This window comes from Chelonoidis abingdonii, chromosome 22 (assembly GCF_003597395.2).
Source record: "Chelonoidis abingdonii isolate Lonesome George chromosome 22, CheloAbing_2.0, whole genome shotgun sequence".
Classification (NCBI taxonomy): Eukaryota; Metazoa; Chordata; order Testudines; family Testudinidae; genus Chelonoidis; species Chelonoidis abingdonii.
Genome location: NC_133790.1, coordinates 7,522,490 through 7,543,762, shown reverse-complemented (window position 1 = coordinate 7,543,762; position 21,273 = coordinate 7,522,490). Strand labels below are relative to the sequence as shown.

General features: G+C 44.0%; 2 protein-coding genes across 5 annotated transcripts in view; one reads left to right on the top strand and one right to left on the bottom strand.

The window, feature by feature from the left end:
* LOC116836787 (P2X purinoceptor 4-like) lies at nt 1-19,498 on the top strand. 3 transcript variants are annotated; one of them, XM_032800688.2, is made up of 12 exons: nt 1-230; nt 5,286-5,433; nt 7,065-7,136; nt 7,292-7,364; nt 8,271-8,367; nt 9,514-9,594; nt 9,757-9,898; nt 10,928-11,064; nt 13,055-13,148; nt 13,258-13,323; nt 13,417-13,512; nt 14,455-19,498. In XM_032800688.2, exons 1-12 carry the CDS (start codon nt 91-93, stop codon nt 14,485-14,487), a joined length of 1,179 nt encoding a protein of 392 aa, XP_032656579.1. In that variant the 5' UTR covers nt 1-90; the 3' UTR covers nt 14,488-19,498. The 3 variants fall into 3 exon arrangements, with proteins under 3 accessions (XP_032656579.1, XP_032656578.1, XP_032656580.1); XM_032800687.2 differs by lacking the exon at nt 14,455-19,498 and adding an exon at nt 14,287-14,372; XM_032800689.2 differs by lacking the exons at nt 7,065-7,136; nt 14,455-19,498 and adding an exon at nt 14,287-14,372 and having other exon boundaries at nt 2-230.
* Nucleotides 16,519-21,273, bottom strand: part of CAMKK2 (calcium/calmodulin dependent protein kinase kinase 2) — a 48,265-nt gene continuing 43,510 nt past the window's right edge. Inside the window, exon 17 of one of the 2 annotated variants that reach the window (XM_075059891.1) lies at nt 16,519-19,911. In XM_075059891.1, the coding sequence (XP_074915992.1) occupies nt 19,839-19,911 (73 nt within the window). In that variant the 3' untranslated portion in view covers nt 16,519-19,838. Of the gene's footprint in view, nt 19,915-21,273 lie in introns of both variants that reach the window. The other variant, XM_032800683.2, reaches the window with a different exon arrangement.

Sequence of the window (21,273 nt, the reverse complement as noted above, 5' to 3'; positions counted from 1 at the left end):
AAGGGAGTTCCCCAGCCCGGGCTGTGCAGCAGCTGCGGAGCCTAAGCTCGCGGCCGAGGAAGGGGCGGGCTGCAGCCCCCAGCCGGGCTCATGGCCTCCGGGGCGTGCTGCGGGGCGCTCCGCGGCTTCCTCTTCGAGTACGACACCCCCCGCATCGTGCTGATCAAGAGCCGCAAAGTGGGGCTGGTGAACCGGGCGGTGCAGCTGGCCATCCTGGCCTACGTGATCGGGTGAGCGGGGCTTGGGGAGCCGGCGGGTCCCCCCTGCAGAGCCAGCCCCGGGGCTGGAACAGGAGCACCCCGCGGTGCGATCTGCCCCCGTCTCCCCCCTGGGACTTTCACTTTCATTTTTGATGACGCTGTTGCGAAAACAGGACCCCCCCTCACCCCAGCAAAGGGGCTTCCGGGGGAGAGATTCCTCCCCAGCCGCCTGATGGGGGGGCTGCTGACTTAGCAGGAGGGGGGTGATGCGCAGTGTTCCGGGTCCCCCTGGCCAGGGGTCAAGCAATGGCTAGAGAAAGTGGGCGCGTGGGACAGGTGAAGTTGATACCGAGTTGTGTAACTATGTTTCTACGTTCGTGTCTTCCACCCCTTTGCACTGGGAGCTGCGTGGCCTCTGCTTGCTCTGCTCCTGATCAGGGTCTCTGGGCGGTGGTGTAATAGCGCAGTAACACCCCGGCGCTGTCTCCAAATTATTTGGACTCAGAGCTTTGGGTGCCAGGATGCGCAGCAACAAGGAAAGTGACCCTGCCCACAAGACAAGGGAAATATGCCTGGCAGGTTGTGGTACAGATGGCTCCTGTGCCCTGTATTGTAACTGACTCTAAATCAAACTAACTAAACTCTGGGATTCTAAGGCAAACAGGGATTTAGCTGGAAGGAGAATTTTGGTCTCTTTAGTTTCCTGTAGCAGGCAGGTATGTCTTCAGTGGAGGGCTCTGGTCTAGAGAACTTATCCTTACTCGTCTTGTTTGTCACAACAGAGTTGGTGCCTTGAAGTTCCCCATTGTAATGCTCACCTGATGGGTTGGGCCTTTGACCAAGTGATCTTATAAAGTCATGCAGATCCTGGAACTTAATGTTTACGGAGTTGTCACAGTAGCTAGTCACCTAGGTCATCAGTACTCAGGGGAAAATGGTTAAGAAAAGAAAGTATCTTGACTTGAGTACTCAGCAGGGTCTGAAATATATTAAAAGGTGGAGTTCAGACTTCATTGACGATCTTTTTGGGGCAGTTGTAAGTCCCAATAAACGAGGGACATAGCTATTGTGGTTTTTATCACTAGAAGAAGTTCAAGGGATTAAATACTAAGAACAGAAAAATAATTATTTAGAGATCAGGGTGTGTGTTTTTTGAGTGTAATGGAGTGAAATCAAGCTAAGAAACTTAAGAGAATATCAGGAATTACTCATAATAGTGAGTGTCACATGGGCAGTGATAGAATCCCCTTTACTTAAAACTGGGCTGGATAAAGCATTCCAATATGCCACAGAGAACCTTTTGCTACTGGATGGAGAGTATTAGACTAAAGGTAATAGTTTTTACATATCTAATATCTGTTATGCTAATAGATAGAAAAATTCAGGGTCTCGTATTGAGCTGCTGACACCTTATTTAGCTGTGACACTCTGAGAACCGTTCCCAGCCCTGAAGAAGAGCTCTGTGTTAGCTCAAAAGCTTGTCTCTAACCAGCAGAAGTTGATCCAATAAAATATATTACCTCACCCACTTTGTCCCTCTGATATCCTGGGACCGACATGGCTACAACAACACTGCATACACCTTATGGAAACATCAGTGTCTTCTTAACTGTCTGTTCTATCATAGAATCTGCATTTCTCTCTGTCATCTGTTGTGAAACTTTGGTCGTGTCACTTGACTGCTCTTTAAATAGCTGATATCACAGAAAGATGGACATCAGATGATAGCGAGAAATTTAACTTAATGCGGATGTCACAAGCCCTTAAAGGAGAGAGAGAAGATATGTAATTGGAATGTCTTTTTAACAGTATTGATTTAACTTCTATGGGGCACCAAAAGGTCTCTGGGGGACTTGACTGCATAACAGAGGAATGGTAAAGTGGCATTAATTTGTGACTTGGTTGGATTCTTCTGCTGGCAGCCTGATTCTCCTCTCTCCACAGTGTTGTGTGTGTAATGCCATTGACTGTGCTGGAGTTACTCCTGATGTGTGCTGAACTGGGTGAGAGGAGACCTACCCGTTTCCATGCACAAGGATAAATGCTGGTGCTGTCATCTCTGGCTTTCTTACAAAAACTTGGTCATTTCTTACTTGGCTTCTTCCTATCTTGTTTCTGTCTGTGCTCTTCTGCTGAGATTTTTTGCTTGTTGTCAGCTCTTCATTTACCACAGCTCAGTGGTTTTCTCCACAGCCATCCTTTCCAAAGTCCTTTCCCATCTGCTCACTAAATGTAAAGTGGAAAGAAACCTCAGCCCAACTAGTTCCTTTTTCAGCTGAACAAATCTCCAAGAATAGAATGGAGAACCTAAGGCAATTAACTTAAGGGCCTGATCCAGTCTCATTAAAGCAAATGGAAAGACTCCCCTTGACTGTATTGGGAGTTCAACTGGACCCTAAGCTTGTTGGCTATTGCTGGTGTTTCTGACTTCTGAGTTAAGGTAGCTTCTCTTCATGGATAGTGTCACTTCTAGTGCCAGCTCCCTTTAATGGGGCTGTCCTTAGTTATCAAGGCTCAGACACCCAGGGAAGCCATCAGGCCTTTTGAAAGGATCTTAAACTGGATTTCCCTAAATAAGTGTCTCAGCCCCATAAAATGGCTTCCAAGTGACAGAGCAGAAACTCTCTAGAGAGAATGGCCTTGTGCCTGTTCTGAATTGTGGGATTTCTGAAGTGTTGTGAATGGAATGCCCAAAGCTGCTCATAGGGACTTGAATTTTCAGTACCTGACTCATAGGCTAAACTTTTGTGCCTTGTACAAGGAGAGAAGCATATCGGGCTGAGGGATAACCATCTGCCTTTTACAGTATGAGAGTCTTGGGAATTGGCACTAGAGGCTGGACCAGGAGATCACTGTACAGGATGATCTTGTGTGTTTTGTCTTCAGTGTGGCTTGTTACATGGCTTTTTCTAACTGAGAACTGCTAAATTCCTCCTCTCACAAGTTTGAGACATTTCCTGTCCCCCAACTAATCTTCATACTAGTCAGCATCAGTACTGCCAATCTCCAGTGCTCAAAAATCACGAGCGAACTCCCACAGATTATGAGATTGGTTTAAAAATAATGATGTTTTTAAAACTACAAAATGTGGGCTCTTCATTTGCTTTCTGGATTTTTTTTATTTTTATTTTTTAGCTCTTAGAGTTCATGGTTTCAAGCTTTTCTCTGTAACAACAAGGGCTAGACTTTTTTCTCTTAAAATTTTGAGGTTCTCAGGTAATCTCACAATTCAGGAGCTGGGGTTTTAAGAAACTCCAAATATCCCAAGGCTAATGACAAAAGTTGGCAACATTAAAGTTCTCAAACTGCAAGAGAGATCAAATTTTCTGTTACCTTGATGTATTAAGGTAATGTCAGTATCAGGATGGATAAAAATCATTTTTTAATTAAATAAAAAAATGGATTTTTTTCATGTAAATCTGATTTTTTTTTTTGATAAAATGCTTTTTGAGGAAAAAACCTATCTAAAAGATCGTTTTAATTAAGATACATTACAGCTCAAAGGTATCTCATCATGGAATAGGGATTATTAATTCTATAGTATGAGACAATATATTCATGTAATGTTTAAGAAAAGTCTTGTAAATGAGTTCCAATAGTTCATGGATTAGGGACCAAGTTTTATGGGGTCCCACGGGCTTCTGTATAGATTATTTCGGTTAGTCTTTCTATCTATCCGATGGGACTCAGTGCTCAGTCTAGAATATACCATCAGAAATGCTTTGTTTTGCTGTTCTCAGACTGTGGATTTGTATCTCTGGAGATAACATCCTTGTTAACAGCAAAAATGTTTTTAAAAAAACAATATATAGAGGGGAGAAAGAACAGACTTCAACCCTGTTGTCCCTCTGCAAATGTGTGTACACAGAGTCAATCCCTTACCTCTCCAAAAGTGCAAAGTTTCAAAAAGTTCAGTGAATAGAAGATTGTTGGGGGCGGAATAGCTCTGGACAAGGAGAAGAAGTCTGGAGATAAATGTGAGAAGGGAGGGACAGGCAATAGAAACAAAATTGAAACTGTTTGAGCAGCATATTCCAGAATGCACTTTTATATAGAAATCCATGATTAAATCGAGTCTTCCTGTCTCATGATTTAAATCATGTGTTAAATCAAATCACCCTGGTCAGTATTACTTTAAATGACCTCCCTTAAGGAAAATCTATAGGCCTGACTTTTCCACTGCCTCATGCATTCACTTACCCTGTGTGAGAGCATCTATGTGTGTGTGAGCGATCTACCCCTGGTATAAGTGGGTGGAGAACCCTCAGTTGGTAGCAGTCCCTTTTTATACCCACTTTTCATGTTTGGAAACACAGCAAGGCCAAATACAGGGAGAACAGGCCCCTACATTGCCTGAATGGGGCTAATGGACTGGTCAGACCAGGTAGTGACGTCTGTAGGTGGCAGAGCAATAAAAGGTAAATGCAAGATGCTCACTGGGGCTCTCCTAAAATAGATGATCCTGTCAGATGAGAAAAGCACACGGGACCCATATATACTGTCAGCCTGATTCTGTTCCCACCCTTACTGGTGTAAAGCAAGAGTAACTCCACTGATGTCATTATACCAGTGTGAGTAAGAGCTGAATGGGAGATGTGGGCTTTTGTATCTACATAAGCCCCAAGTGTCTGCTGTTCTCTGCTTCAGTCTTTGCAGCTCATTCTCATTTGATGTTGTGAGTGTATCTGTCATTTCCGCCTCAAATAATGCTGGTGTCTGCCAGATCACCCTTCTCATTTCAGATCCTAGCTCTAAAACTTACCTGTGAAAACCTCCAGTGCGAACCCATCGCTGAAGGATCCAACAATTATATAATACTCCACATAGCATGTGTCTGGGACGGGGGGTGGAAATTACAGCATTAGTTGAGGCTGTGCTCCCATGCAAAGTGGGTCCCTATTAGCCCCATTTTATAAATGGCAGGTGGGTGGGAGGGAGGGAAACAAGTCACATCCTAAGAGACTCTCCCAAAGTCACCTAAGGAGCTAGAAATCGAACCCAGGCCTCCAGGCTCCTAGTCACGCTGCTGGGATCTCTAAAGGTGTCTCAGTGCAGAAGCCTTGATGAACTTTCTTTCTTTTGCAGCTGGGTCTTTTTGTGGGAAAAGGGCTACCAAGAAACAGACAATGTGGTCAGTTCAGTTACCACCAAGGTGAAGGGCATAACCGTGACAAACACATCGGAGTTGGGACTCCGGGTCTGGGATGTGGCTGACTATGTTATTCCACCTCAGGTATGGGCTTTTCTGGCAGTTTGGTAGGGCTTTGCCAGCAGACAGACGTCTCTCGCAGACAGATGTTCCTCAACTGTGGAGCGCTTGTTCTGTGTGGCCACAGCAAAGCTACTGGGCTGAAAAAGGCATTTGGCTATTAGCCTGGTTTCCAGAGGCACTAAACGTCTGCAACTCCCATTGACTTCATCAGGGTTTAAGAGTGCTCAGCACTTGTGTGTCCTGTGCATGAGGCTTGTCTGTTTGTATGGGGGTGGGGAGGGGAATAGCGCAGCCTCTAGATAAAGCTGCAGTAATGACCCAGGTATTGTCTCTCCTACTTCTATATTGCTTTGTTTGTTTAAAAGCCAACAGACCAAAGTTAAACACTGTATTCTGTCAGGCTCAACAGTCCTAACAGTTCTCAAATAGCCTGATCCGGAACTAAACAGGAACTGTTGGAAGTTACTGATTGATAGAGGAGAGTCTGCTGCCATTGTATGTCCTGAGTGGGCAGTTCTTGGGCTTCAACTCTCCCTGGACACCTACAGCCTGCCAGTCTTTGAATGACTCTGTCCACAGCAAACCTGGTGCAGAAGTGCCAGAGCTGCCTTAGTGGGAAGTTACCAATTAAGTAATTAAGACTAGTTTGCTGGTGCATGAACAAGGAAAAGAATCTGAGCCCTTTGGGTTTGTGCCCTAAAAAAAATGCAGGTGGGAGATCAAGGGCTGTAGATGGAAAAGTACAAAAGCACTAAAGCTGGAACAGGCTCCACACTAAGAGATTAAAACTGTGAGCTCTGATCATGCCAGCTAATCCATGCACTTGGGAGCTTTCTGTGTTCTCTAGGACCCATTGAAGTCAATGGTGCTGCATTCAGGAGCATTGTGCCTGTGTGCATCAGCTTGCAGGACTGGGATCTCACTTGGCAGTGGCCAGCGGTCCTCTTTGCACAGTCATCTGAAAACCCCAGCATATTCTAGCAGTAGCTGCCTCTGGCCACGTCACAGATCTACGTACTAATGTTAACGGCCCTCGAGGTGTTCAGGCTGATGCTAAACTAATATCTAGGGCAGTGGTTCTCAACCTATTTACCATTCCTGACCACTTTGCAGCTTTCTATGTGTTATGTGGGCCTCTCTCTCTCTCTCTCTCTCTCTCTGTATGGCCCTGAGGATGTCACATGAGCTGCAACTGTGTGCTGATTGGGCTGCAAGCAGCCTATGGGCCGCAGATTGAGAACTACTCCTCAAGGGTGACATGTCATCTCCTTGTTTCATTACGCCTGACTTGAGCTGTTGCTTCAGCTCCTGGAAGCCTTGTCTGTGCCAGTGCCACCCCACTAGAGCTGCACCATTGGAGAGTTATGGAGGGGTCCTTAACTTTCATAGTGTGGATTCAGTGAATCTCTGGACAGAGCCCGGTAGAAAGGGTTATACTCCTTCAGGAGTGTTCTGTCCTAAGGAATGAGGATTCTTCAAGTGATGCCTGAGACACCTTATTACAATAGCAGTGTGTGTGCTCTCTTCAAACACTAGCTTTCTACAGTGCTACCTGAGAACCTGTTAATGCAGATCATGTGAGGTTCTTGCTTTCCAGAGCATCGCTGCTTAGAACTAACCCATAAATCTCATTGATTGTCTTCCCTGTTCAGGGAGAGAATACATTATTCATCATGACAAACCTGATAATCACACTGAATCAGACACAAGGCTATTGTCCTGAGGTAGGTACGGTATCTGGCAGACTCCTTTACACTTTATCTCCGGAAGAGTCTAATCCTTAACTGGGAGGAGTAACTCCCATCTCATGGGGGGGAGGGAAGTGGGGGAGGGTGGCAAGTCATCTTTGTGACTTACAGTAACAGTTCTTTCCCTCTAGCTTCCAGATAAGACAACGGTTTGTAATTCCAGTAAGGACTGCACTGCAGGATACATAGGCACCCACAGCAATGGTATGAAACCAAGTACACTGTATCGGGACACCTAAGAGGTTGTGTTGTCACTAGTACAGGAGGGGAAGCAGTGTTTCATCCAATTACCTTGGCTTTTATTCTGTAAGCAAAATGTAATACAACTTTAGACGAGAGGCCTCACAAAAGGAAGCACAAAGGCATCAGTGTTCTAGTACCACATGAAAATAGAAACATTATTGATCAGAACTCCATAAAGTGAAGTTTATTGGGAGCTGTAAACCTCTGCTGTGCTAGTCATTCCCCTCTGGTCAAGTTAGCTTTCCTTATGCACAGCCTTTGCTTTCAGAAGCTGGCATCCACTTACCAGGTTAACAAGATGCTGTTTAGACGGCGGGCAGTCATAATGCTTTATGTCCCATTTAAACAGTAAAACACCCTGGAATTTTCTTCTAGTCCTTCAGTTGCAGTGTATGAGACTGATGTTCTAAAATGGCACCATAATTAATTAGACTCTTCCCGTTATGGCCTGGGATGGAGAAGTGGCTGGTGGGCTTGGGTTGGCCCCTCACGATTTTGGCAGTTTCTCAAGAACAGTATTGAAGTTTCCAGGTTAGACATACCATAGGAACAAGCTGTTACCAGATTCTCACCATCGGCAAAGAAGCCAGTATTCCTGCTGACTCTTTAGAGGCCGCCCACTGCTAATGTTAACCCCACTGCGGTGGGCATTAGCCCTCCGCTAACAGGGATAGCACCAGTGTAAACCTGCCTAACTAGTATAGTTACCAGGGGGTTCTGTTGTTGAATTTTCCGCGTGATGTGGGGATAAGCCATCCAGCCTATTAGCGCCTTACAGGGTGATGAGGGTTGTGTGTCAGAGCCTGTGTGAATGTTGCCATGCTGCTCTTAATGTCCAGGTATTAACTCTGTTCCGTGTCCTTCCAGGAGTCCAGACTGGGAAGTGTAGGAAGTACTCCACCTCTGTCAAAACCTGTGAGATCTATGCTTGGTGTCCTGTGGAGAATGACACTCATTTACCAAAGTGAGTGCTGTCTGTTGCCACATTCTAGTTACCCATGATGAGTGGGCTGGTGGCCCGTGCGGTCCTGAACTGGAGGGATGGTCTCTGGGCAGTGGTTCTTACTGTGTGGTCTAATCATGGAAGTTTGAAAACCACGGCCAAAGGAGGCTTTGGTGCACTTGTAGCAATGGCAGTAAGCAGGAATGGGAGAGAGATGAGAGCAGTCACTGCCTACTGAAAAGAACTGTCAGATAAGCTTTGCGGCATCTCGGAACTCAGTGGCAGAGGTTATCACCTGCCGGGACAGTGGGATGCTTCCTCAAGTTGGACGAGTAACATGGAAAGCAATGGCTGACACTAACTTCCAGCCAGGTGGCAGTACAAGCCAGAGGTGTGAGTCCCGGCTGGCATCTGAGGCAGTGTGCTAAAGAGAATAGCGTAGCTTGGGAAGCAGTGGGACCATTCTGGCTGCCCTGAGTACAAACCTGCTGAGACCTCGTAGGTACCTATTTGGGGGCTGCTAGCACATGGTACTGCGGCTACTGTACCGTTTGAGTGTACTAGGTCGATAAGAGCTAATGCAGTATGTCCACTCGAGTGGGGAATCACACTCTTAGCTCATGAGTGGGGAATCACACTCTTAGCTCATGAGTGGGGACGTAGCCTTAGTTGCATACTGGCCACTTCCCAATTTTATATTACAGGAACTGTCCAGTGCACTTTTCTACCACAACATAATCATGGGCACACATAGACACCCGGCCACTGACACTGGAAACGGGCCCTGCAGCCATCCTGAAAGATGTTTAAAATGTCTCTCTCTGCACTGGGAGCTTGTGTGACGAAGCCAGCACAGAGATCACAAAGAGAAACTAATACTCATGCATCCCCCTGTGTAGACTGAGGAGTCTAATCCGATGCTGCTAGAAAAGTAAACCAGGAGTCAAACTCATGACACCTATGATCCCCTATTTCACTCCCTCTGTCTAGCTTTATAACGTGCACACTGCTATAGGAACTCCTCTATCTCAGTTTATCCACCAGTAAGGTAGGTGTAACTTACCTGCCTTACAAAGGTGTTGGATAACTGGTTTCACAAAGTGCTCTGAGTTGCTGTGTAAGGACACTGCAAAGGTGAATGTTTTTAATCTTCCAATTGTTTCATAGGCCGGCTTTCCTAAAGGAGGCTGAGAACTTCACCATTTTGGTGAAGAACAATATCTGGTATCCCAAGTTCAACTTCACCAGGTAAGTGTCCCATAGAGGTGCTCATGTGATCACTGGGGCTAGTACTTCTCTGCTGAACAGGGTCTTGAGAAGCTCTGTGAGCTGTGGGCTGGGATGGACGAGGATGTGCAGGTGCACAGGGCTGCCGTAACACATCTCGTCTCTTCTTCCATGCCGCTTCAGGCGAAATATTCTGCCCTCTATCAGTACCACTTACCTCAAGACCTGCATTTATGACCCTAAAACGGATCCCTTCTGCCCAATCTTCCGAATCCGTCAAATAGTTGAAGCTGCAGGACAGAATTTTCAGGAGATGGCTGTTGAGGTATGTGAAAATTCTGTCCTCACTTAGGCCAGATCACACTATAAACTTACGTGGGTATGTTACTCAGTTATCCACCCCCCTGAGCGACAGTTATACCGCCCCACCCCCAGGGGTGACCACGTTCTGTCGACGGCAAGGCTTCTCTCCCTGACATAGCTACCACCTCTCATGGAGGTGGATTAACTACGCTGATGGGAGAAGCTCTCCTGTCAGGGCAGTAGTATCTTCAGTGAAGTGCTACAGGGGCACAGCTGCAGCATTTGAAATGTAGACCTGCCCTTTCGTGTTTGTTCAATGGAAGGACGCAGCAAAGGAACAGGAGCTGTTGTTACAGAGCCTCTTCAGCTGCCTCAGAACGTAATACTTGCTACGTGTTAGATGGCTGCGAGCACGAGCAAAACGACTGCTAGTTGGAAGGCTTTTTTTTCCAGGGCCATAGATAATATTCTAACTTTTACTTCGTCAATATTTAACTTCCCTTCTGTTTGTCTTGCGTGGCACTCGTGAAAATGCTTCTGCAGTATTATGAACAAGGGCTCATTCAGCATAGGTGAAGTAAAGTTGGTAAACAATTCAGCTGGCATATGGGACTGTGCACTACTTACAGTGGAAAGGGTTTGTGTGCCTGAGACAGTTCTAAAGTCTTGCATTTTCAGTGAAAGACACCGTGTGTAAGTAGTTTTTGGTTGGTTTGTTTTAATAAACTAGATCCTGGTTTCTCTTGCTGATTTTTTTTTTTATAGACTGGAAATTAGCAGCTTATTCTATGGGTAGGAAGTTGGGGGACACACACATCACCCCTGAATTACAAGTTTCACATTGGCAAATGTGTGAGCTTAAGTCTAGTGGGGTATCTGCAGTGGGATGAGAAGCAAATCTTGATATGTACCTCAAAACCAGATATGCTCTTCTGTAAACAAGCGTGTCCAGGTCAATCTGAAGAAATCCCTTTGACAGGTTGGCCAGCAATTTTAAGCTACCCCCTCTGATACATTCACTCTGTGTGCACCTTTTTGTTTGTTTGTGCAGGGTGGAGTAATGGGGGTGCAGATCAACTGGAACTGTGACCTTGACAAATCTGCTTCTTACTGTGTGCCAAAATACACCTTCCGTCGCCTTGACAACAAGGATTCTGACCATACGGTCTCACCTGGATATAATTTCAGGTACACAGTTGAGTAATAGTCTGTGGTGTCATTATGGCTCACTCCACATTATTAGTACAACTGCGTGGGTTCTTGAGAACCAGGTTGTGATGGTCTTTCTGTTAATGTCATGATCTAGCTACCAAAAACCAATTTGTCTTATGACCACCGAAGAGTCCCCTTTACCGTGGACCAGATCCTCAACTGCTATAACTCATTGTAGCAATGCTGAGGTCGGTGGAGATATGGTGACTTAAGTGGCTGGGTCAGAGCCTCAGTTTAACATGCACTGAACCACGTCTGTAGCAGTGCAGCCTATGAAAATCTGGGCAGCCCTCCCATCATGTTTCATAGGAGGTTAGAGTGCCCAGAGGATCTGCATATGGGGCAATGAGCTCTGGCACCCCATTATTTAGAGTTTGGGTGCAGAGAACTAGCCCACTGGACTATGTAGGTACAGCTAGATTATAGTGTTTTACTTTGGTTATAAGAGGACAATTACTAGAAGCACTTAACCAATATGGCTATACCACTATGCTGGCAAAGCACTCCTAGTGTGTATGCAACTGGGAGAGCTCATGATAATGAAAACTGTGGCTTGTTTCAGTTGCTTCTCCCTCCATTTTGCCACTATAGCTGCGTCTACACCAGGGCTGTTTAGCAATACAGCTATATCAGCGAGATCACAGCCCTGAACCTGGCTGGAGGGCCAGCTTAAACCACTGGCATGAGCAATGTCTGGCTCGTTACTGTGGTTACAGCACTAACCATAATGTGTGCTGGCTCAGTTGTGTCCACTGTGTCACTAAGGTTACAAAACACTCCCGCTAGCGTAGAGGGCATATCTGGTAGAACTTGAAAATTTGTAAATCTTAAATTCTGGCATAAGGTCAACTGCCTAAAGACTATGATGTGACAGCCTGAAGGCTAGTGAAGGTTAAGACTTTTTATGGAGAGATTCTCTTGTAAACAGAAGACAGTCTGTCACGGGAGGCTGCTTTGCTGTGGAAAGCTGACGCTGTTTGTTCACGCTTATCTTAAAAGGCCTGCAGGCCTCTATGTCTCGCAAACTCCAAATGCTGTCAAGACCTAGTACACTCGCCTATTTGATTAGAACAGGCTGGTCCAACTATGCAGAGTGTAAACTGCTTCTAGACTTGGCCATTGACACTTACCACTGTGTGTGCTTATTATGGAAAAAACATGTAGCCAAACAGCAGTCATTCCTCTTCTCTTCCGTCCTTTCATCTGTTTCCACGTGAAGCAGCAAATCACATGGCACAGTAAGTCTGATCTCCCTCTTTCTCCCCTATTAAATGTCTGCATGCAAGCAGTGTTGTATGAGCTAAGAAAATTACTTCTGGGGGGTGCAACCTTGTAGCTCCAAGTACTGTCACTAAGCAAGTCTCATTCAAGTTTGAAGTACTCTCTGTCTCCTTTAGCAAATCACATACCTGCAAAAATCCTCTGTACCTCACACATCAGACTATATATAGCTTGGTAGAACCTTTGGTTGGCTCTGCTATAAATCTGTAAACTAAAATCCTCTTAATGTTTTCACTTCCACTTTGTCCTATTGGAAACTAAATTACTTGTCTAAAATGCTCTGACTGCACCAAGAGATATCCAAGGTTGTTTATAAAGAGCAGCAGCCACCAAAAGAAATCCTGGAAAGTGACTAGTGAGAACTTTAGTTTTTACTGTCTTGCTTAACTTCACCATCTCACGTGGATTTCCCCTTTTCCACTCCTCCTGCCTGTGCTTCAGAACTTTTCCAAATCCAGCTCTTCTAATCCAGCCACTAACTACTTCTATCTAAGGCTCTCTCAGTTCTCCTTGATGGATATTGCATGGTATGTGGAATTGTGAACAGTCATTTCTGTTCTTGTTATAATACAAGCTCATCTGTTCATTGGCCAATATGAGTAAAACTAATGGCAACTGTGGGATCGGGTAGAACAGAATAACTCCTAATTTTTTTTTTTAAGTCTCTAATACACTCGTTCTTCAGGTTTGCAAAATACTACAAGGACGCAAGTGGCACTGACTCACGGACACTAATTAAGGCTTATGGCATCCGTTTTGATATCATGGTGTTTGGAAAGGTAGCTCTTTGTTTCTTGAGTAGTCTCATGGCTGACTCCTTTATTAGCTTCTAAATATTTTCAGAGTCTGCAAAAATGCTTACAACTGTCACTTTGTGTCTCTTGTTAGGCAGGAAAATTTGATATAATTCCTACGATGATTAACATTGGTTCTGGGCTAGCCCTGTTTGGAGTGGTAAGTTACATTCTCTTCATTGAGACAGATTTTTAAACTAATATCTGTTTGCCTTGAAGTAAGAACAATTACAAGATCTTTGATCTCAACTAGGCAACAGTCCTGTGTGACATCGTGGTTCTGTACTTTATGAAGAAGAGATATTACTACAGAGAGAAGAAATACAAATATGTAGAAGATTATGAACTGGTAAGCAGCATGGCTGTGTGTGGGTAGTCCTAGTTGCAGCCAAGTTCACCCCCTCTCTTACGCCCCCCCCTCGCCCCCCGGACATTGTGGCTTGTCCATGGATATATGGAAATGATTATCTGCAGCCAGATGACTGCTGAGTTAGCTCTATCCAGATCCCAAATGCAGAGTTTCATAGATAAGGGGGTGGAGGACAGGACTTCTCAAAAGGACCAGTTTTATTTATTGGTGGAACCCAAGCCCCTAGAAACCAGTGTCTGTCCTCCATGAAACATGATCTTGTTCCTGATGCATGGTTGGGAGAAATTTCAGCCTGCTCTCGCTGTATTTCAGTCCTGAGCCGTAACCCCAGGCACATGCCTCTTGTGAGCCAAAGATGTTGGGGTAAAGATTAATGTTCCTCTTCCCCAAACCCTTCCCCGGGTGACTTAAGTGTGATCCTGCTCTGAAAAGTGACCAAACCAACAATTCCCTTTGATCTGAACTCACAGGTCAAAGTATCTGTTTGTTTGTAACTAACATTAGCTTCCTAACTGCCAGCACCATAAACAATTCTGGGATCTAGGTGTGAGGCTGGGCTGTTCCTAGTATCTCTGTTCTCCAAGAGTATGTGTCTGCCCTCTGCTGCCTCCTTGTCTTCAACAGGACTTCACCCAAGCTGCTGAAGGCAGGATTTTTGCCCTGCAGCTTAAATTTGGTTGGAAATGCTTATGCGTGAGCTGGACTCACCTGTGAAAAGCCACAACTTAATTATTCTTTATCTAATACACACAGGGAGCAGATTTCTTGTGGGAAGGTTCCTTTTTTGGCTGATGAGATCAAGGCAGGATTCCAATGCTGGTCTCCAGGCGTGAGATGCTAGTGCACTACCCTAACCTAGGGTCTGCCCATTTTGCCCTCACTGTAAGTGTAATGGTGGTCTACCTTCTGTCCTTTTTAAAGGGAGCCAGTGAGACATATGGAACGCAATCCTGACGGTGGTGGTGCTGCAGCAGCATCAATTGCCCAACATGAAGTGCTGCTGTGAATGTTATTCTGCTTCATGGAGAGAGAGTAAGATGATGCTGCAGGCTTCCCTTCCTGGAACTGGGTTAATCAATCTGTGTTCTCCAAGTGGAAAGAGAAGCCTCCCTCATTATGTTATGGCTGACAAACAGTGCATTCTTGTTCTGTGTCACTGACAACCCAGGGAAAGTTTTGAAGCTACTAGTTGTTTGAATTTTTGCCATGGTAAACAAATGTAAAGATCAGGATGTGTATGCCAAACTCTCATGGAAAGTGTCTTAAGATAAGAAACAGCTGAGTAAGTCTTCCCTTCCCCCTTATTCTCTAGAAAGCCCCCTGGAGGGGCCAGTCACCCAAAGCCTACCTCTTTGCTAGGCACAGAGGAAGTTGGGCCAGGATGAGTGTTGAGATAAGTGACATTAAATGGGGGAAGGGGAGGTTACTTGGTGGAAGAGCCAGGCCCCTTTTAAGAGGTAAGATCCCTTCCCCTGCTGTGGTCAACCTCGTCACTAATCTTCACCCTCAGGCCTGGAGAGCATCTAGCTACAGCCTGATGGCAATAAAACGTATTTCCTTACTGTGAGGGCAAGTCAACAGCTAACCTGCAAGTTATCCCTTGTGTATGTGATCTTCAGGAGCCCAGCGGAGGAGACGAAGCTCACTCTAGGTCTCCTGCATTCGAGTAGGTGGCTGATGCATTTATAAAGAGGCTGCTTTTTTTCTGGTCTTCTTAAAATTTAGTGTTTGTAATGAAGGAAAAAGATTACAACGGTGATAGCACTTCAATGAGTGGAGATGCCAATATTCCAAACACACAAATTAACTATATTGCATAAACTTTCTTCTAAATGATTTAATATAAGAGGAGAATCCATTCTCTAGTGAACCAATAAAGCCCTTGTAACGGTAAAGCATGGTCTCTTCTCTTAGAAATGCTGCAGCTGGTGAGGCCAGGGCAGAGCTGAAGCATTCTCACCAGCTAATGACACTGTTGGAAAAGCCCTTTTCCTGTGGTGGTGGTGAGGCAGAGATGTACACAGCTTAGAGGATGGAGCAGATGCTGACCATGCCAGCTATGAACCAAAGTGCGTGGGGGGTGGGAATGCTTGGAGTTGTATAACACACCTTTCCACTGCAGGATTTGTATGTGGTCCTACTAATAGCCATGATCTATCCAGTGGACGGATGCAAGGACCAGTGTCATTGCTTCCTTCTCCATGCTCTGAGCTGCAACCTGCCCCTGTTCTCCTTCCCCTCCACAATCCTAAACTTCAAAATGCAACAGCATAGCCACTGAATTTAGCTTAGATGGGCCTGTCTTAAATGCTGGGAGAACAGGCTTGAGGGACTGAAAAATCAGGCTTTCACAGGAAGCCAGCTGTACCTCAGTACAGGATGCAGCAGCTACCAGGTAGCCCCTCCTAACCCTCGTCTGAAAGTCACTACACTTCTTCCATTGACATGACTAGGCCTACACTGGGCTGGGTGTGTTACCCTGTGGAGAGGGCCAAGCTCTGTTGTTTGGCTCTTTGCACAATGCTGTCAAGGGCTGCTCTCAGCAGGCTGAATACTGCAAAAACCACAAGTGGTACCCTGAATATTTTGCCAACCGTGGAAAAGTTTTCCTAAAAGAAGTGTCAGAAGTTGCCATCCATTAGCACACAACCACCCAAACAGGGAGCAGTAGGAACAATCTTGCTTTTAGAGGGCTACTCTAAATACTAAGCCTAGTCCACACTGAAGGCTTTTCCTTACTGTCTCATGCAAATAGGCTGAGACAGTTGCACACCATGGTTTAAACAAATGGCAGCTGGCCTGCAGCAATACTCCCACCCCTGCTACCATGGTCATCTTGGTCACTTCCCCTTGCCACGATTAAGAACTGTCCATCTCATTTATCAGACCCAGTGATCAAGCTCTCAGCCATGCTAGCAGGTTCCTGCTGTTTCACTATTTCTCTAATGCAGGATAAACTTCTCCAACAAACAAGCTAACGGGGTAACTTTTGCAGGCTATTTATTTCAACTTGTACAGAGAAGCTTAAACAGCTGTGGAAAAACACCTACATTTCTTTTATTAGTTAATATAATTTAAGTGATAAATACATAGTATTTAAACTTTATACACTTGATGGAGTAAAATGCATAGTTAACAGGGATAGGAATAAAACAAGCCTTAGGCATTAAATAAACGGTATAAAAGTCAGCAATATCACAGAACTTACAGATTGCTTATCCAGTAGATAATAAGGAGCCACCAACCAGTAACAGCTTTACTGTGCCATTTCAGAGCCACGTGGCTCATCCATCAGCAACAATTTATGGCCAGTGTTGGGTTTTTTTGTTAAAGGACTTTCAAGGGGAAAACTAGCCACAGCCCTGTTCAAAGGCACAGGTAAAAGGTTTACTTCACTACAGCAAAGATAGCTTGACTAGTAAAGGACGGTAGGTACAAAATTGAACAGGTTTATATATTTATATAGTTTCTCTAACAGCTCATGCATTTAGATAACAGAGCTTCTTCACACTTTGTACACTTTATATGGGCTTCCTTGTCAAACAAAGAGCTTAATTCAGAAAAATATATTGTGCAGAGAGGTTAGGCTGCAGACTGTCCCTGACATGGAGCTAGGTGTAGCAGGAAAATAAATTCCTTGGAGAGTTTGCTTGAGGAAGCTCTTAGGTTTTGGATGCTTAGGAGTCAAAGGTCAATGTCCATAAACTGTTCTACAGTTAATCTCTGGTGCCAGGATACGATGTTGATAGGTACAGAAGACCTGAGCTTGTTTAATAGATGCATTACTCCCTGCATTGCACCTCTCAAGGCCCTGATCACTCCTGTTTTGTAAATTAAGCTTTAATTATATACAATGGCATGAACCAAATCATTAATGTAAATGGAAAAATTCAGCACTATATCTCCATACCACTCACAGACCTTAAACAGAAACACGATACACAAACTACCCAGCAAGAACAAGTAAAGAGAATTTTCTTTTAAGCATTTAGATGCATTTTTTTTTTTGCAAAACACCACATCCATTTACAAGCATAGGAAACCAACTGGCAGCTCTTTATCAGGTCTGTATTTCCACAAAGAAAATAGATTGGGGAAAAGAGGAAGGAGAAATGGTGAAGCTTGAGTTTACTTTGGTATTCCTCTTGGTATTAAAAAGCAAAGAAGCAGAGCAAACAATAGCCATTCACAGCTTCAAATTAAGCAACAGGAAGCACTGAGTGTCCTTTTCACTGCTGCGGATTCATTGTTTCTGCTCTGAAAACGTTTACTGAAATTGTGGTTCTTGTATGAATCGTGTCATCAGTTTTGGAAAGAAGATGACTGTACCATTCCACTACCAACTTGAGAATACAGGGAATCTTGGATTATTGGCATCCAAAAGGTTTTGCCAACTATACAGGCTATTATGCTAAAGGGAACTTGCATCAGTGGGACTTTTCTTGCTAATTTCCAGATTAACTTGCTAACTCTTAAATAAAGGTCTGTCATTTCTAGGGTGATGGGATTTGTTGTTCCAGGTCAGAACATAGAGCCAACAAATCCTGCCTCTTGCAGTGTCCACAAACTGATGCTTCAGAGGAGGGCAAAAATACAACCACGTCATAATGGCTCTGGCCCAATAAGCCATCTGTAGGGTAGGGGGTGGGGAAATCACAAGTGATCAAAATAATACTTGACATTTCTATAGTGCCTTCCATGCAAGGATAAAGAATTCAGCCTCATAAGCCCCTTACATGGTAGGGAAGTTTGAGTCTCCCAGTTGCACAGGCCGATTAAGTGACTGGCCCAGGGTCCCACACCAAGTCGGTGGGAAGGCTGAGGAAAGAATCAGCTTTAGCCGCAGGACTATCCTATATTGACCCTTCCCCAATCAAATGGAGAATCTTTACCCCACTCATCGACATTCATGTTTACCTCCGTTATTCTGCTCTAGCTACTAGCAGAGCATGCATGACCTGGAAATCTAATGTAGAAGCCAGAATCCCACCACTTGCCGTTTAGATTTTACCACCACCACAAAATCATTCCGAAGCAATCTCAGGGACAATGAAAATGCTCTTAGTAAGGAGTAATCCCTAAACTAGATGTGTATTTTAAATTACTGAAGTCTGCTAACTAGCCTCTGATCCACAGGGATTTACAAACTATTGGTTACTAGTCTGCAGAAATATCTAGCCCCAAAATCCAAATTAAGAGTTTGAAAAAAAAATGCTTATTTGAAAGTTACCAGCTAATCTAAATATTTCAATAAGATCTTAACTCCTAAGTCTATTCAGATACAATTTAAAAAAACAATTTATGCTATTTGTAAGTATTAAAACATGTGATGTACACGGAAGTGAAGGATTTTACCCTGAATTTAACACGTAACTATATCTCTACCGAACTCAAGTAAAAGATTTAGAAAAGTTAGTGCTTCTTTTGCCACTCAAAATTGGAGTTCAGCTTCCCCCAGCAATACCGGTTTTAATTCGTATTCTAACACAAAACGCCCATTGCTATAAGAGTTCAGACCAAACTTCAAGCCCTTAGATACATTTTCCAGCTGTACCCTGAATACTTGGTCCAGCTAGTGCACATCTATCCATGCTAATGTCAAGATTTTAGGAAAAGTCGTGTCTTCAAAACACAGTAATTAACGTTAGTTTGTGAAGTACCTGAAAATGCTATTTATTCAAACTGCTAAAACTTTGCTCAAAAAGAAAGGCATTGTTGAAAAAGGTGGTGTGGTGGTTTTTACTTTGCTTCCGTGCAATTAATGTGTGTCAATTAGAAAAACAATAAAAAAAATAGATGCAACCATCGTTCCGGTAGGTTGTGAACTCTCAAAGTGCATAATTCTGGTTTTTACAGCTGTGTACGAAGATTCACACTTTCACATGGCTGCCGACCTACCTTGTACAATGCCTCATAGCATTAGTCTCTGTGAAATATTTGGCATTAAAACCACTTAAAAAACATTTCCAACTGCATCTTTGTTTGCTTTTTGCAAATCACCACTGCCCCTCACAATCGTCTCACCCTTCTGCTCTCTGCCAACATGTTTCCGACAATAAACCAAGCAATCCATTTAGTTATGTAATTAACAATCAGAGATGTTCAATGTTTACAACAAGTACTGTAATCTGATTTCTTACAACATGCTGCTATGTGAGCGCTACATGCAGCGTATAATGCTGTAGGAGTGCCATGTCATGCTGTGTCTATTTGGCTGAGGCTCTGTTGCATCTCTTATCCTCAGATGCACATTGTATAAAAGGAGCCATAGATCAAGTTGCTCATCATAACCATAATGTTGGATTTCATGAAAGAACTTCATCTCCTCCCACACTTGGCAGGTCATTGGACTTCAGATTATCTTCACTGCCTTGCTTCCTGCTTTAAAATGAAATAAAACACATTAGTGTCCTTAAAAAGGAAACATTTTATATGAGGAGGGGGGAAAAAAAAACCTGTTTATGGTCTCAACATATCTAGTAAACAATGTCCACACTGCCAATCACAAAATCATGGGGTTTTTTTGTAAGCACAACAAACCTAAATAGGTAAAGACAGAGCAGACTGGGTAAGAACTAGCATTCTAATGGCTATAACAATATCCCAAACCACTCGAAAGCAGCAGTACTAGCTATCAAAGATTAGACCGTACCACACATGGAAGCAGTCTCACATGAAAGGCTGCAGGATAGTGGAGGCTGGGGGGAGATTAAAGAAATATGGGAAGATTCTGGGCCACATAAAATCAAATGATAAAATACATATATGGTAAAAGAGAACAGATCACCTTTGTCTAGCCCTCAGACACTTACTTCATGTCACATGACTGATTTTACCAGTGTTTGTGGGGGGTGTTTGGCAAAAATAAAGCAAGTTACTTTCATCTACTGTGTTTGGCAACCGCTATTGTAGTTGATCAGTGATGGAAGAGACAGGAGCTTGCTAACCACAGCATGTAAAATATTATAGCTCTGTTGTAGAACAATCAAATAAATCACCGATAGGATTTGAATGTCAGACTGTCAGCTACAATTCAGAATATGAGAAAAAGACTCAGCAAATACACAGATACATTCTTTTATCTCATAGTTAACAACATACATTACGGGAAGATGTCTTCCATGCACAACTCCATCTGAAGTCAACAAGAGTCACATGCATAAGCTGAAATTCACCCCTCTGCAGGCCAGCCTGAGGTCTAGATACAACTTAAATCCTACTTAATCTCTCAAAATAGGATTCAGTTGGCTGGTGCACAGGCCTTGTTCTGTCCCTCTGCACAGGGTGAATTTTACCGATTGAACACATCTCAGGACAAGAATTTATCTAAACCTACTCCCCAATAGATAATTGGGGGATTTACTTGCTTAAGTTCCAGGCATGCCTAAAAAGGAATCAAGCATTGGCTGTGGAAAAGATTCAAATCACACACGCATCTGTCAGATGAGCCTCCTGTAATCAGTGTAATACAGGGTCTTTGGGGAAAATTTAAGTAAATTACCATGCCCTTTAGATACTGATAGAGAGAGGAGCATGAATGGTGGAAGTCAGTGTCCAGCAACAGCACGTTCAGTGGTTTGTCAACCCTTCCATTCAGAAAGCTCAATCCCCCACAGTGCATCTGTTTTAAGATTCTCTGTAGAAAAACCAAGCAAATGCCCAGGCCACTTTGGGAAATTAAAACGGGATACAAGTGTCTCAAGGAACTGCAGCTCTACGTTTGTTAGACACTGGTAGAGC

Bases quoted from the DNA above. Each gene is read 5' to 3' on its own strand.
- LOC116836787 (XM_032800687.2), top strand. From the start codon at position 91: ATGGCCTCCGGGGCGTGCTGCGGGGCGCTCCGCGGCTTCCTCTTCGAG. The intron at 7,137-7,291 runs GTAGGTACGGTA...CTTTCCCTCTAG, and splicing joins CACAAGGCTATTGTCCTGAG to CTTCCAGATAAGACAACGGT. The intron at 13,513-14,286 runs GTAAGCAGCATG...TAATACACACAG, and splicing joins ATGTAGAAGATTATGAACTG to GGAGCAGATTTCTTGTGGGA.